The sequence below is a fragment of the Psittacula echo genome (assembly GCF_963264785.1).
Source record: "Psittacula echo genome assembly, chromosome: Z".
Classification (NCBI taxonomy): domain Eukaryota; kingdom Metazoa; phylum Chordata; class Aves; order Psittaciformes; family Psittacidae; genus Psittacula; species Psittacula echo.
In genome coordinates, this window is record NC_137742.1 from 69,585,350 (window position 1) to 69,603,065 (window position 17,716).

The 17,716-nt window shown below is 37.9% G+C and overlaps 1 protein-coding gene across 1 annotated transcript in view; it reads right to left on the reverse strand.

The window, feature by feature from the left end:
* The window catches only part of CAMK4 (calcium/calmodulin dependent protein kinase IV), a gene marked incomplete at its 3' end in the record, with an annotated part of 154,127 nt that overhangs the window by 54,903 nt on the left and 81,508 nt on the right, over window positions 1-17,716 (reverse strand). The window contains exons 3-4 of the mRNA XM_080637708.1: window positions 12,750-12,812; window positions 11,979-12,061 (exon numbers count right to left, since the gene is read on the reverse strand). Coding sequence (XP_080493834.1) covers window positions 11,979-12,061; window positions 12,750-12,812 — 146 coding nt within the window. The remainder of the gene's footprint in view (window positions 1-11,978; window positions 12,062-12,749; window positions 12,813-17,716) is intronic.

Consider the following 17,716-nt stretch of genomic DNA (forward strand, 5'->3'; position numbering starts at 1 on the left):
AAACCAACAAAAAAGTCTTTGTATTTTCATCCACTCAATATAAGAAAATATAAGGTTTTTGGCTTCCTGTCAATGCCCAAGCAATTCAGGAAAGAAAACCACCTGACCGCTGGAAACAGGAGGTCAAAGAGATACTCAAGACTGCCTTCTTGACCACATGTGGAAGACCAGTCCACCCTGACTTAGACAACTATATGTTGATAAGGGTAGTATACTGCTCTCATTATTATTATTAAACACATAACAGAAATAGCACACAGACACTGAAGATGAAGCCATTGTGAATTTATACTTTACAGTAAATAAATGCAATGAAGTGTGGGCCTGTATTTCAGGACAGGAATAAAAACCTATTGTATAATTATTGTGCAAGCACATGACTCATCCACTGATGTTACAAGTGAATAATATGCACTGGCAAGCCAATTACAGCTTATGTAACATAGAGCTAACCTTCTAGCTGTTCAGCAGTCTAGAATCCAGACTTATTGAAAATAGAAATTAAATTCTTAATTAATAATAATCTAGCAAATAGAAAACCTAATCTTCTGTAGCAGCAATAAATAATAAAAAAAAGACATACTTCTTGCTAAAGAAGAAAATTTATTACAAAGGGCATTCTGTTTTAAAACTAGAACTTGGTTATTAGGCAGTAAGGAAAAGTACATAAGGAAAAGTAATAACATTATCGTGTCTTTTAGGTTCTGTAATAATGCTGGGGGATCATTTGCATATCTATTTTTTGCATCCTCTTTGTGATAGCTTACGTAAGACGAAAGGTAGGTGTGCTAGTTTGCTTTATTAAAACAACGCTCCTACCTGAGACCAGTGAATTTTCTTTACAATGATTTTTTGAATTTCAGCCTACAGTTTAACAATGACTCATTGTCCTTTCTTTCCTTAATGGGAAGGAAACATGCAAAAATGTCTTACTTTGTTATTACCAAAGCAAAACCACCTATTTACACCTACTTTACAGAATTATCTCTAAGAAAGGCATAGATGAAGAAAGATTAAACTTTCCTTGAGAGGACAGGATAGGAACAGCACAATAAGGAACTAATGAAATACTCTTTTTGATATGCAAATGAATGAGCCATGCAGACCAAAAGAGTGCAGGACAGGAAAACTGTGAGGCAAACAGCAGGGAATCCAGAAGAAAGGATACCAAAATGCTTGAAGTCAAAACTCGGAAAAACACTGAATTTGCTGTCACAGATATTCAGGGAGTTCAAGACAGCACTTCAAATCAAAGACGACATTCTAAAGCAAGCAAAAATGCAATGCTGATGAAATAAAAGATTCATATTCTAATCCCATTTGTGCAAAATCACTTCTTCATGCTTGTGTGTACACTTTCATTGAAATACGTTGATTCAGTTCTTTACACTTGTAATTGAAAAACAAACATCTGAGAATGTACTGATTTAATCTTCTCTTTCCAAGCACATATGAACATATTTGAGATGAATACAACTCTTTCTATAAAGAGAAGCAGAGTAGTATTTCTCAAAGGCTACTCCTCATTCCTTCCCACTACCGGGACAAGGAGGAACAGCTTTAAACTGACAAAGGGTAGATTCAAACTAGATATTAGGAAAAGAAACTTCACTCTGAGGGTGGTGAGACATTGGAACAGGTTGCCCAGAGAAGCTGTGGATGCCCCATCAGTGGTAGTGTTCAAGGCCGGGTTAGATGGGGCTTTGAGCAACCTAGTCTAGTCAAAGAGGCCCATTGCAGGGGTTGGAACTAGATGATCTTTAAGATCCCTTCCAATCCAAACCATTCTGTGATTCTGTGACACTGTTGGAGATGGAGGTGGTGCCAAGAAGCACCCTTGTCTGCCTGCCAAGCGAGTCACCCAGCAGAACCCACCCAACTGCATGCCTGACCCAGTGCCCATGGTTGCTCCACCACAGCAATGATAACCCTCTCTGCTGCCACTCAAACTCAGAGGTGGAAAAGCCCTCTGCTGTCAGGTAACGGAGCTATAAAAAACCACATTACTGAGCAAAGCCACCTTTAGAGTCACATTGCCCGGCAAACCTGTGGAAATGGTATGATATTTTTCTTGTGGTGATCCATGCTGCCTTATACACAGTAGGTAGTTGAAATTTGGTTGCTTCCACGTGATTGTCAAACTCATGTATGCATTCAAGTATTTAATATTTTGCAGTAAATCTTGCCAACTTCCGCCCAGCCTTTCTAGCATTTCTCTTCCCTCTGAGTACTGCAATTTTTCTGGCAATACAAATCCTTTAGTTTTGCAGACAATTTTCAGTGTAACCTCTCTCTACCACGGAAGTGCAATGCCTTCCATGTTGCTTATGTTTCCATTATGTATATCTGCATTATAGTCTGCCTCAACAGATGCATGGATTATTACTAACAGTCACCATACTTCTGTAGCCTGCAAGATAGTTTGAGAAAATCATGCACTGGATTTTACTTCTTCTGGGGCATTCTTGTTAAGTCTTGATACTATGTTTTAATTCACCACTTTTTTATGAAGATGATGAAAGCAGTGTAATATCACAGTAAAGGGAGGGAGGGACATAGTGGCCACACTTGCTCTATGGAAACTGTATTACTGATGGGAAAAAAATAAAGGAAGAGCACAGTTCTGCTAAGCTAAACACATTTAATCTGAAAATCAATGAGTAAAGTGATGGGGAATCCTAACATGTCATTTTAGAATCAATTTTCAGACCACTATTACGATTATATTGATATAAAATTTTACGGTTGACTGGAATACACATATCTGTGGATTAATGGCAACCATGTTAGGCAACAAGTGGAAACAATCAATCTCCTACAAAAACAAACACATGAACATTTCATCGCAGAAGGAAAGGAGGCTTTGGGTTTGATTTTTGGATGAGTAACAAAGCAGAGGGTCAGATCATTTCAATCCAGCAAGACAAACAGTGCTTGCACAGCTGCAATGATAAAAAAGGAATCAGAGACACCCAGCAACCTGTTTAACAAGCAGAGGACCCATTTAATGCCAGAGGATGCTAGGCTGGGATAGTGACTGATGCATACACCTCTTCATGCAAGACTGCCAATACCTTGGTCAGCGTTGGCTGTTGCCCTGGCAGTGAGACTTCTCAGATAAGACTGGGAAAGGATTATATGTCCTTCCCTGGGCAGCACAGTTCTCAGAGCCTCTCCAAACCTTGCACTGTAACCACTCCTGAAACTTGTATATGGAGAGCACCAGGGGTGGAAGAAGCAACGGAAGCGGAACCAAATGGTACAAGAAATGTGTACTTTACCAGCTCCCTGACCCTGAAACCAAAGCCTCTTTCTTTTTTCTTTTTCTTGGATATGGGAATGCAGTGCAATGACTATTCCTGCAATTTTAAACACAAGCTGTTCTCATGACTCCTTGTGATCCAAAAATTTGAAATCTTACCCACTTTAACAAACTTACTTTTTCCCACCCTAAACTCTAAATGGACTAGTTCTCCTGTTCTTAGCTTACTTCCCTGCTTCCCTCCCACACAGACCACTTTGCTCATCCTCAAGCCTCATGTGAATTCTGAGCAAATAAAGTCTTTTTATTGCTTCCCTTGCCTCAGATTAGTAAGCACACTTAGTTTTATGCTAATCAATCTGAACAGGTACTCTAAAATTTGCAGTATTTAGCTGTTTGCCAATATAAATACTATTTCTCCATACTGTGGAATTGGTTGCTTTCAGTATTAAATGAATCTAGAAACATTCATGTAGCCTTGAAAAGGTCTACTAAACCTATTTAGCCATCCAAAACAGTAATATTTTTAATCACTTTATCAATTCACAGCATTGTTTATCTTTCTTCATGCTTTGTCTGTATTTGTTTTTCAGTAATATAAAAAAAAAAACTTCTCAGTGTTTCTAGGCTCATTTTCATTCTGCCTCTAGCTGGCATTTATTCAGAACTCTTGTTCCACATCTTACCTATGGGCTGCATCCTGTTACATCATGTAGAATATCAAGCAAGACATGGGCCTTTATAAATACAAGATCTGTTCCAATGCCAGAATGTGCTAAGAATTTTTAAAAGTATTTGGTTCTATAAACCAAATGTCAATTTGCCTGAAATTCTTTTGTAGTGATATTTTCCTGTACATATTCACTTAATTCTTATGTAAATTCTAATATATCTTTAAAATGAAAGATTTCTACAAGGTAAAGTGAGACTGAAAATGAGAAGAAACAGGAAAAGAAAATGACATCACTCTCTTTAACAGCAAAAAGGTTTTTGCAGGAACACATTCTCGGTGAATGATTCACAGATCTACTGGCTCATACCTGTATGAGCCAATTCCAATTCCTGGTTGCTTTGATGCATTTGTTTAGTTAAAAAATAAGGTTTCTGTCTAAATATTTATGTATTTTCCATACTACAGCATTGAAAAGTAATAAATATAAAAAAGCAGCTCTGATTCAGTTTGCTGATTCTTCCTTATTTTACATCCATTTTCATATTTTAGCACAGACCAGCTGTTACTGTCACTAATGACTCAAACTGTCTGCCCATGATCTGAAGAAGGATAATGGGAAATACAGAAATTTGTTGGAACTGACTCCAAGTCAAACAAACTAGACATTTTTCTTCAGTACCTAGTTTAGAAATGAAATGCACCATCGCAGTCATTTATGAAAGATATTTTCCTTCCATCATTATTAAGTAAGAGGCTGTTTTTCATAAATTTGTTATGCAGGAGCATTTAGTGAAATACTGCATATTTCTTATATCACACAGTAGGAGTTGTTTTCTCTTCTGAAACTTTCTTTCTATTTCTTACTCAGCATTTCAAAGCACAGAACTAAAAAAATTTCTCAGAAAATCTTGAACTATTTCTTTGTCTTTAACAAGAAATCTTTGGATTTCTTTGTCTAGCTATGGGCACCATGTTATCAGAAAGAATGCGGAAGGTGTTCAACTGACAGTAATTGAGACATGGAAAACATGACCAGGGACAAAAGCTTGTAGGGACTGTGAATATGTAGTTTTTCACAATCCGCCACTGCATGGGAGTTTGCCACAAAGTGGAAAGTATTCACTTTCTCTCTACCTGCTGGGAACAAGGCAAGAAAATTCGGCCAAATTTGCAGAAAGAAAATTCTTAGTCATACTGAAGCCAAATCTAATTACCAGGCTGGAAAGTCAGTGGAATAGCTTTCATAAGATTAAATGAATCTTATTGTTTAAGAAACAAATCCCAAAACCCTGGAAGCCCAAGGATGGTTGAAGGACACTGCCTGAGGTTAGATGAACAATTGCCTGTTCCAGCCCTCCATGCCAAATCTGCACAGCTGTAGCTGCCATGATGGTTTAAACATATTGCTCCAGAGCTCACTCCGATTCATTACTTAATTCCCAAGCAGAGTGCAACAAACGACCACCAAATTCTGAAACTGGGCACTGTTTGTATAACATACATTATGTTTATGTCTCTCCATGTCACAACTTGCAAGAGCATTCATATTATTGTTAGTCAGTTCAGGATTATTTCAGTCTCACCTGTTTCAGTCCTCTTTTGGCGGCCTTGGCACCTCTCAAAGTGCGTGAGTGTGTGATATATTCCTTACTGCAGCAGCTAAGTTTCAACATTGAACTGAGAAGTACATTATCTGTAAAGGTTTTGATTTTTAGGCTTTCATAAAAAAACTATTTAGTTACCATTTAGGACAAGCTTTTTGGTGCTCTGGATATTTAGGATAACTGTACTTCCTAAAACATTTTGGCTTCCCTTCATACTCTTGTCGTAATGTACATAGAAAAAAGCAGTAAGAAACAAAATGTACAAAGCACTCATATCCCAAGTGTTTTTATAATTTCAGGAAAGGTGTTGAATCAAGGCATAGAAGACACATCAGTACTTCCTGGATACTTCTCAGATACTTCTCAGATATATGTGTATATATATATACACACCTCAACTTGTCACCTGCACGGAGCTGTAAAAAACCTCTCTGCATTTCAAATAAATATGAAAGCTAAATTTGTTAATAAAGTGGAAATCAGCTAAGGCTCTATTATCTTCCTGTTGATTTTAATAGATGTATCTCTCCCAGTTTGTCTCGTATTCAAGCCATGTATATCTACATTACAGTGGTGAGGCTAAGGCAGAAACCCAAGAATACATATGCTAGAGACAAACTAATAACAAGAAGTCTTGGTCTTTAAACAAACTATGAGGTTTCACAGGCTGATGTGTCCTACTTCCAAAAGGCTTCATCAGTTTTCTGAGTGGGCTAGCAGCATACATTCTGGTCCCAGCTAGGACATACCCATGCTAACAATTCCTGCAAAGTTATCTCAAGGCCAGAGGACATTCTAAATTAAAATGTTTTAAGAGAAAAGCTTTCCACAGTGGAGTTAAGAACCAGGCAGGCTTTAATGTCGCATCAGTTCACATTTAGACAGTGGTAGGAAGTCAGGCAGTATTATAAGTGCACCATCATCACTGCTTGAATTGTTCAGTCATTTATAAAACTGCAAGTGCATTCCCTTCACTGGCTGGTGTTTCACCCAATTCTAAGAGCATTTATCAACCTCACTAAAGTAGTATCCTATGCACAAACATTTATAAAAGGTCATTTGTACCTCTCATCTTGGGTACAACACTGTAGTTGGTAGATACTGGCTTACTCAGAGTAATTCTATCAAGTGACAGAAAATAAGGCGTTGACTACAAAAGTATAAAGCACTATTACAACTCTCTCGAGGAAGGAAATATCAAATTACATTTGAAAGGCCACAAGTGAACATTAACGCGTATTTCTTTACTCTTAAATTACTGGATTTTATCATCACTGCAGCTGAAATCCAGAGACACTAAATGAGCTATTATGACATCAAGGAGCGTTTTTAACAGAGCTAATTTGTGTGTTCTCATTTCAGAGGGTAGGGCTCAGTTGGTGTAGTCAGGTCAGACCTTTTTTTTTTTTTTTTCCTAGTCCCACTTGAAGGGATTGTAACTTGGTCATATGAAACAGAGCCCAAAGCCCAAAGGCCTGCTCTGACCCCTGCTCAGAAGACAGACTGCCACTGCATGAGGCCAGAGCTCAGGAATAAATAAAAGATACTGTTCTACCACTAGTTTGTAAAAGACAAACCTCCCGCCCTCCTCCCCTGCTTTAGTGACTGATTAATTCCTTGACTCTTTTTGACGTCCCTTAGTAATTTTAATTTCCATAATCAGAAACAAGAAGCCTGGGAAGACTTTGTAAATTTTGGCCGTAAAACACAATCAGTTCATCATCTCTCTGAAAGGAAAGTTCTTTAGAATAAGTAAATAATATTTTTGTTATTGTACACGCCGTAAAAGAAGATGGTATCAACTTGAATATGTATTTCTCAGACGAAATTAGATGAAATCTGAAGTGGAAGTGAGTTAAAATACTGCCAGGCGTAAGCGGTATTTCTAGACAATGTTTGGTGCAGTTAATAACAAGATGAAGAAACAGAAGAGTTTGTGATCAAGATGCCAAAGTACACACAAGGAGAACTGGTGGATTGACATTATCATTTGAAGTTGAAAAATGGGAGCTTCTAACAAAAACTATTCTGCAGGTATTGTGACTAAAATGAAGTTAAAGTAGAGGTGATTCAGCTGAAAGGTGCTAATATGAATAAAAGCTGAATGGAAGAGACAAAGGTAAAAAAAAGTTGTCCATAAAAGACAAATACCAGACTTCACTGTGCTGAAGTGATCAAGAATCTTGTTAAATACATCATGCAATAGAAAAGAAAGTCAAAGTTAACAGTACAAAAAAATTATATTTAAGTGAAGAATAATGAAGGGACAGAGGGCAAAAGGAAGAGACAAGAGAAGAATATACTGAACCAAGCTTAAGGAGAATCATCATTGTTCTAAAAGGAAAGAACGATAAAGAAAATTGAAGAAATTCAATGATTAATATGATCACAATGGTTAACATAGAAAGTGAGACCATTAGCTACTTATCTAATCAAATCTTTGAAGAGTCTAAGATTTACTCATTATTAATAAAAATGGGTTACAAAAACAATTAGTTTGACAAACAATTTGCCTACATAAATGAAATTATTCTGGTTTCGGTTTTTTGGTTTTGTTGTTGGTTGTTGTTTTTTTTTTTTTCAGGAAAACTACACTACTTGTGGTTTCAATTCATTCTACAGTCCCTTATGGTCACTGCATTTAAACTTTAAAGCTCTTTTCCACTATGATCTTCAATTAATATTAAAATGTTTGAGTCCACTTATTTGAGCTCAAATTCAGTCTCGTCAATCTGAAAGCATGCAGAGGGTTAGTTCCATCAACTGCCTTTAGTTTTCTCATGTTAGATGGAGAACAGCTGAAGTGGAGAGAAGCTTTCTGATTATAAGCCTGCCTTTTAAAATTATCCACATAAAGTTTATTGTTTTATTCTGTATGCACAGTATGATGTCATCCCTAATAAAACCAAATTTCAGTGTGTCTTTCCATCACTCAAACTTCTCATGTAAAGGATGTGGCTGTGGACTGAACATACATGCAATGCTCTTCCTGAGAAGATGAGGTGAGAAGAAAGATCTAAGACAGGGATGAAAAATTGACCTTTATCTGCTACTTTGCTCACAGTCCTGAAATTTCCTATCCACAAGTATAGTGGAAACACAGTCCTTTAAAGACTATTCAAATGCTACAGTAATCACTCTGCTGCATGTTTGAAAGGCTGCGCTAATTTGGGTTTTTGTTATTCAGCTGATTCCTGTCCTGGTGAGAACCAGCGTGATGGCAGCCTGCCTCCCATCACTATCAGTAGCATAAGAAACACAGCCATGTTGGACACACTGCTTCTGGGACACTCACAGTTATACCAGAGGGTTGTCCCTCAGGACTCTGCCAAAATGCTGCCCGTTTAAATGCACTTCAACCATGCACTTCTGTTTTAAACATGCAGGAATGAAAGAGGAGGGCCAAGCAAATGTCAAAGTCATGTGGCCAGCACTGAGCTGGAGGCATGGCATCTGGAAATAACTAGAGTATCAGTTATCAGTTAATTTTTGACCTACTGCAGTTTTTGTCTTGGTCAGTTTGTCCATTAGTATGTCTCACTTCAAAAGCCCTTTGTTACTCACTTACTGAATTGGCAATAACTGTCGTGCAAACTGGTAATGAATATTCTAATTTACACAAACCTCTCCAATTTACTGTAGAGTTGCATTTGTTTTGTTAGGAATCTTGCCAAGGTATGGCCTAAAGTGTGATTTATGAAGTCTGGGAAACAGATTTCATTTTAAAAATGCAACCAAACCCAACCTGATTTCAGCTCTATTAACTCAGATGTACTGATACTTTTGTTTGAATTTACCTCCTTTTGGGAAACACAACTCAAAAATTGTTGCAATGAAAGCTCGTTTTAGCAATAATGTGGATGATTTGACAGAAATATTAAGTATGTTGAAGGAAATGAGTAATTCCATAATCTAGAACTTTTATGTTATGTGGCATGAAACCAGTAGCACATCAACAATGCTAATAGGATTCAGAATACTAATCAGATCTTGGGTATTTATATAATAATTCATGGTAAAGGGAATGCATATGTGAAAGAACATACTAATCTGCAGCATAAATACTATTCAAAAGAATGGACATCTGGAGTGGCAAAAAACTAGAGCAGTGAAACAGCTGATGTAAAAAGTATTGGCTTATTACCAGAATTAGCAGTAACAGCAAGGGAGAAAGTCACAGGAAAGATAGCAAATGTGTTTGTGTAAAAGATCTAGTTGTAGCATTAGATGACAGCTTACTTGAAAGAGGTGTAAGAGTAACTCCTCCAGAATATAAAAGTTGTTTTCCTGTCTCTGTATTAGGCAGTGATTTACAAAATCATGTAGCTGTGCATTAAGCACAGCTAATAAGGGTTTGTCCTTCAAATCCTTGGGGTGGTCCCTGGCCCACACACTCTCTGTATGCTATCTCTTCTCAATGACAACCATAAGGTGGATCTCAAGGCAGGGTTGCAGTTATTTCTCCAAATCTGACACAACCCCACTGCCCAGCAGAAGATCTTCCAGGGTCACTTTGCTTTTTCCTGGGATGGGAGTCATGCAAGCACAGAAGAAAAAGTGCACAAGGCCTCTCTGTAAGTCAGGACATTTCCTTCATCTCTTCATAAAAAGATGTATGGATTGAAAAGATTAATTGAGAAGGGAAGTCTGCCCTAAGGCACAAAGCTAAATTTACTCACTAAAATTCAGAGAGCAGCCACTGTATAGCACAATGCAAAGTGTTAATCCTTCAGCCCAGATGAAAGAGAGACAAAGGACAGCTAATGCTTAATTGAAGCGGCCAGCGTAAAACATCCTGGCTGCATATTTCTAACAATTTGCTGTTGTTGTTGTTAAGCTTTTTATGTTCTTTGCTTTATTGTTGGTGGGTGGGTTTTTTAAGCAAATCACAGGTCAGAAAGGATTGTATATTGTCAAAGTTTCCAGTTCTGTTGCATATGGAGAAAAGGAGGATGCTGAATCCACAGGATCTCCATAGTATTAGCGCTCATTCATAGCATCACAAGGGGGCACCGCAGTTCTAGTGTGAGACTACATGACTTCAGGCAATGCCAAACAGCTCGTCCTAGCCAAACTACAGGATTAATCGAAAGATTTTTGGGAAAGATCAGTTCGAAAGCTCAAATCCCATAATCACTGCTGATCACAAAATGTTGTAAATGTTGCAACACTAAATCCTAGTTCCATCAAAAAATGCAATTCCCCATCCTGGATCCCATGGCTTCTTTTATCTTCAGTTCTACCACACACGGTTGCTGCTCAGGAGCCAATAATTTCACTGGCATCTTTATGTCTTCTTTTTGCAAACCCTTCTCATGGAAGACTTCTGTAGAGTATCCAGCCTTCCTGAAAACTACCCAATCTGAAACCATGTGGATATATAAATGGCTATGTGATAGGTTGAACACCTTGAGCAGTGTCCTGCCTTGCTCATAGAATCATAGACTCAACTAAGAAAAGATCTTGAAGATCATCAAGTCCAACATGGAACTTGACCCTTGTTTGACCTGTAGTACTTTTCTCCTCCTTGCTTTGCCAACTAAAGATGACACAGGAGGAGCGGTATTTATTATTACCTGTTCAGAAATAGTTCATATCAAAGTTGTAGCTGTGACCATGGTACAAAAAAAGGTATGCTTTTGTTTCCTCAAGTCAAAGATGTTTTCAGACGTAATCTTTGATGTGCATTTGTGTAACAGTCCTCTAGAATACTAAACTACAGAAGAAGGAAGACCAAATAAATCGTCCTTACATGAGCTGGAAATCACCAACACCAGTGAATTAATTGATTTACTCAAATGAGTATAAAAAGCTTTTTTATACCTTCTCTTGCTCTAAAACCTGAAATCCCTATCATTAAAATATTGCCCCAACACTACTATACAATTATTTTGTGTATATGCAGCTACACCACAAGCATGTGCAGCCTTAGAAGCAATACCATCAGAACTCAATACCTGTCTTGCAGAACCTTTATAACCAGAGGTTTTATAACTACAGTAAATACAAAAGAGAACTTCCTTCTTATTACGTTATTTACCAAATTTTTATCTGACATAACAGTACCCTCCTGACAGGTTAATTTTCACCTACCATATTTTATAATGACCTGTCAATGTGATTTGGCAAGTTTTTCCTGTCTCATGTCTGATGCAATGCACCTGCTGAGCACCTTCCTTCAATAGTTTGTGCTTTTCAAAATCCACTGACAATTTCCTTTATTTTCAACTCATGTATGCTTTAAAAAAAAAAACAAACAAACTGATAATCACATTTCCAAACACATTTTTAAGCCAATATTTATTTATGTGAATAAACCATATGCTAATGAAATAATTCCAGTAATGAAATAATAACACAGGGATTATGTGCAGAGAAGAAATCTGGACTGCACCATCTTTAGGGAAAGTACCAAGTAAGGCACGTACAGGTAACTTACCGATCAAACAGCTCTCCACCTGTGACCAGTTCCAGAACAAGACTGATTTCTGTTGGGGTCTCAAAGATCTCCTTCAGTTTTATCTGGTAAAAGGTAACAAAAAGGATTTATTTTGCTTATTTGTTTTCTCTCTGTGCATATCACAGGGCCAACAGCAGGAAGAAGACCACAGTCATTAAAGCAGAGGATGGTGCCAACTGAAGTTGGTGTGTCATTTACCTTGCAGTTGAGTGAGTTATTGTGCATGTTCTCTCCCACCGCCCTTTTTTTTTTTTTTTTGCTACCTTTATCTCCTTTGCATTCCCTTCCTATTTATTTATTTTTTTTTTGTTATTTTCATACTTCTCGTACCTCAGCAACCTCTGTGTAACCCAAGAATTTAAGAGGATAAGTTTGTTAGTGCTTGTCAACACCTGTATGCCAGTCTTTCAGAATAACTGAAGGTAAGACCTTCCCCACCCTCCAAAGACTGACAACACCAACTTTGCCTTTAATCTAGAGAACTTCTTTTGCATAATATCTCAGTCAATGCTGTTAAAACTTTAACATTTTATTTTAAAGTGTAAGTATAATTCAACAGTCTTCTAAACCAAGCTGCCACAGTGCTCAGGAGAACCCAAAACTTAATCCAGGAATGTAAGGCTTTATCCAAGTCTGTATAGGCTAGCTAGTAAGATCTCAAGAACAGAAATAACTTTAAAAAATAAAAATAAAAAAAAAAAAAAGGAAAAAGAGCCCAAACGTGCAGTGAAAGACCAAGGCTAAACTTACAATGTTAGGATGTGACAGGCGAAGAAGAACTCCTATTTCTGTGCGGACAATTTTCTTGTCTACCTGGTTAAAAGTGGGGAGGAAAAAGTGAAAAATTTATTTCTATGTTCACCATAGAAGCTTCTAGCTGGAAATTTCTAACTGCACAGGAAAATATGTAAGAACAGAATATTTCTAGTTGTCATAGGACAGTAAGTTGATGCAAGACACACAAATCAAATGTACTGTAAGGAGTAATCTTCCTTTAATATGAGACAAAAAACCAGATGCGTCTAGTAAATGATTACAAACAAATGTACTTGTAAGTCACACGAGAAGTAGAATATACAGGAGACATCTGAAAAGATGCTAACATTCCATTTTTACTCAGGTTCTGCCCTTTTCTTCACTATTTACATCAGTTCAGTTTACATCAGGATAGCTTCCTTTCGATACAGTCTTCAGCAGCTATACTGGAAATAGTTTTCTCCCCATAGGACGTGCACAACAAAAGCAGTGTAACATACTGCTTAGAGCAAGAGTGTTGCAAATGTCAAATGCCCTCAGCCATAGAGTGTAAGGTTTAACTTCAACTTGCTAGAGATACATCTAAGAGAATGCTCTATTAATGCAAAAGACAATCTGCTGGTTAAACCTCTGAGAGGATTAGCCATTCTCCTTCTTTTCCTTCTCAAATTGCAGTCTTTAAAAATCCAGGCACAACCAATGTGCTGTTCGGGAGTACTGGTGACTTCTCACAAAGAAATGCAGACATAGGAAGAGTTTCACTTGGGAAAGACAATCACAATTCTCCCAGAGACTGAATGCTTAAGCAAGCAAGAAAGGAAAATGCTTGTAAGCAAGCTATGGATGCTTTTATGTTGCTAAGGTAATTAATACATTTATGAAGAAAGTATCTGGTTTGCAAATATTCTCACAAACCCTTGAGAGATGGCAAACACTGATAATTATAAACTTATTTCTTCTATAGCATTTTTCATCTCAAATGTTACAAAATGAATGAGAGTCAGCAGGTTAAGTCACTACCTTTTTCTAAACTGATGACACAGATGGTATCAAGAAAAACATTTTCAAGGGGTTGTTGTGTGGGGGCTTTTTAGCACAGACTTTTCATCAAAGACTCTTTATTGGTTTGGTTTGGGTTCTTTACATCATATGGGAAACGAACAGTCATAATACATAAACCTAAAAAGAATCTAAAACTATTTTTTAATTCTTAGTGAGGAAGACACATGCTTAAAAAAAATCCTTTTTTTTTTTTTTTTTTTTTTTTTATAACCTGAAAGAAGGGATGCAGTTCTCAGTCTTTAATTTTTTTTTCCAGAAACAACACAATCCAAGTATCAGTCACCTTCAGAACTGCAGGATAGTCAGAATTTGATTCTCCCTTTGTGTCAATAAGGAATAATTCCAGATTAGTAATACCACAGTGCTCTGATAGTGGTGTAAACAAGTGGAAACTCATTGACATTTAACTTCTTTCAGTGGCTCTGTCAGAAAGCAAAATGAAAGAAAGAAAAAAGAACTTCGGACAGATTCAGTGAATGTAAAGCAGAAATCAAAAATCAAAAAGGAATTAAATACTCCGTTACCTGAACACCTAATTGGAGGTAAAGAACATGGTCAGTAACTAAACCTTCACATGCAAATGCCTGCTCTGGGTTCAGGATCCTTTCAGGATCCTTTCAAGTTTGTGACCGTCACAGGCTGTATAAGCTTTACTGCTTCCTACTCCTAATGCAAGTATTTCTTTGCTCTGCTTGCTACATAGATACTGAGCAGCAGATTTAAATAATGGTCTGCTGCGCAGTTCGCACCAGCCCGTGGTCTTACTCATTTTCAACATCCCCTTGGCATTAGTGCTATAATTCAACTGTTGGTTACTTTAGTGAGCACAGCTGCACAGCCAGGGGCCCCAAAGATCTCTGCTTGGTAGCAAGAGGCTCTTGGTGATTCAGAGAGTATACAAATCTGGACTGTTTCCATATGCTTTGCACCTCAGACATGATCAGAAAAACTGATGTATAATATTGCATGGACAGTCATTTCCCCAGGATACTTGTTTAGACTGTGTAATTTACCTTATCCAAAAGGACCACTACAAACTGAACAACCTACTAATTGTTTTCTGCAGTTTTGAAAATGTTTGTGCATCAAGCATTCCTGGCAACAAATATCGAACAGGCTGCCCAAACTAAAGATGATTCCTTTTGGCACTGAGAAAAGTTACATCTGAGAAACTGTAGAGGCCTCCTCTCATCTTGCAGATTACTTTTCTGTGTGTTCACACTAATTCTGTACTGGGTTGTCAGAATAACTGGTTGGTTGATTTTAACATTGGTTCAATTTTACTGAGCTGTATTTTCCATTTGCAAACTTGAAATTGTAAGCAATCAAGAGGCTTTTGTTGTGATATTGCCTATGAAGCAGCACACTGCTGTGGTACATCAGCACCAATTTCAAAAGTCATTTGCCAGGTAATCCTGAAATGGTTATTTATCAGTTCTTCTCCACTGACCCTAAGTGTGAAGATGTCATTTCTTATAGACCAAAAAAATCAAATTTGTTAGATAGTCTGTAATTACTAAAACCCACATCCATATGCATCCACAGTTTACCTGTGGAGACATTGACGTGAAGCGCTAAGCCACAGAAATTATGGAGGAACTGCTTGTAGGTGCAGTACAGTCCTGCCTTGTGCTGTGGCTTGCAGTGCTCCACAGTCCACTTTAATAATCAAACCAAGAGCTGTGACTGTAGCCCTGGCAATCACCTGCATGCTGGCTTTAATCTAGCTGGATGAAGTATCTGTAACAGCAGCAAAGATTCAGTGACCTGTCCTTGGGAGCAAAAGGCAGTCCAAGAACTCATTTGGCTGAAATATCTATCTAAACTGCAGCTGGATACGTGACTAGACAAATAGTAGCATGCTGTGTGCACTTGAAACTGCAATTATATGTCTTGTTTACAAACAGACAGGCATAACATTAACAGAGTTAATTAACATCACGTGACTAAGGCCTAGGAAGTTAGGACAGCATTTGCAAGTGTGGGCAAATGATATTATCCACCCCTTTAATTTATATTAAAACATTTCCATGAAAAAGATAAGTAATTATTCCTGGATTATTCCTAGCATTTTGTTTCTCGAATTACTTCATTTCTCTAGAATTAGGCATTTATCTATTTGATAGATATGTGTCTGAAAATACTGTGTCTTTAAAATTTGATATAGGTCATGCAGTGAAGTAGCACTAGGTCTATGATCAGTATGATTTATTTATTATATTTAATTCATTATGAATTTAATTTAATTTATTATTAGATTTAATTTATTGTTAATTTAGAAATCAGAAACTTATTTCTGATTTATAAATTTGAGATTATTTTCACAGGAGAAAGGGCTGGAAAAATCCTCAATGAAAGTTGAGATTCTTCCATATTTCCATGCCCTGAGACAGTGAGGTGGTGTGATGCTACAAACCTTTGAGATGTGAAAATGAATTAAGTGAAACTAGAAAATATTAACTGGACCTAGAAACAGATTAATCCAGCTCCTATCTTGCAATATGACACACCATCCTGAAAACAGTGGCCCAGCCACTGTACCACTCAGACTTAGTGGAGAGCAAGAAGAAGACCCCATTCCTCATCCTGCAAGTACAGACTCTGCACTTGCAGGATTAATTCCTCTCTCAGGGCACCATGGACATGGAGGGGCACATGTGGCCCCAGTGTGACCACCACACAGAGTGAGAGACAGCACAGTGCCCAGGCAAGTGGTGTGAAGCAGCCAATGCAAACTGCTCCAGAGGAGCTTCACAGCACTGCCCACCTCAGGGAGGCTGCTCACTCCAGCTCTGCACAGCTCTTTATTTAATATCCCCTTACTGACACACATGAACAGCTCTAATTAGGAGGTGAAAGAGGATGGGGGTGATATAAAGAAAGCAAGTGCCTGGAAAACATAGGGTTAAAATACTTCTAACTTAACTTAGGTCTAAGATAGAGAACAATGTGTTGTAAGTCTGTGGTGTGATAACAGAATTTAGTAGTCTTACTAACATGAGTGACTATCCTTCTAATGAGTGAATTATTTCTAATTCCTTCTAATTATCAGTTAGTTTGTAGACAGTGACTCCTGAGCATCTGTTCGCTTAGGATACTCTTTGTCTGCCCATCCTGTTTTACTCGCAATAAATTTTGTACAAAGGTCACACTGTTCTAAATCTTTGCCAGCTATCAGAAACTTACAGATATGGCTGGTTTCAGATAATTTGTGATTACTGGGGCATCTCACTGTGCCAAAGGTGAAAAGTGCACCATGAGGAAGACTGCTTACTTCATCTTGAAGACCCCTGCCCACATGAGGAAATCCCTGCCCACGACCATCAGAGGGCAGAGCGCAAGCACCAAAAGGGAGAAGACTTATGATAATGAGTACCTAAACTAACTGTAATATCCCCGCCAATCTCTCGGAAACCTAATGAATATGCATTTTTGTGTGTAATAAATGTCTGCTTGCTTAACCCCTTGGTGTGCAAGTTAGGAGGAGAGATCCCCCTTGCACCCAGTGCCATAATAAACTATACCTGCTTTATAACTCTCTTTGAGTTGCAGAGTCTGATTTCGTGCTTCAGGGGGACATGGTCAGAGTGATGGTGTTTGTCTTCCCAAATAACTGTTAGAAGTGATGGAGCCCTGCTTTCCTGGAGAAGGCTGGACACCTGCCTGACCATGGGAAGTGGTGTATGAATTTGGTTTGATTCGCTTCTATGTGCTGCTTATGCTTTATCTATTGATCTGCCTCTATTACTTTTATTTTCATAACTCTCTCTCGCATTCCACTGAGGGCAGTGAACAAGTGGCTGTCTGGAGCTGAGCTGCTTGCTGGCTGGGGTTAAACCACAACAGTAGGTTACTGAGATTTTTTATTTTGAGCCGCTGTAAGTAAACTTGTATTATTA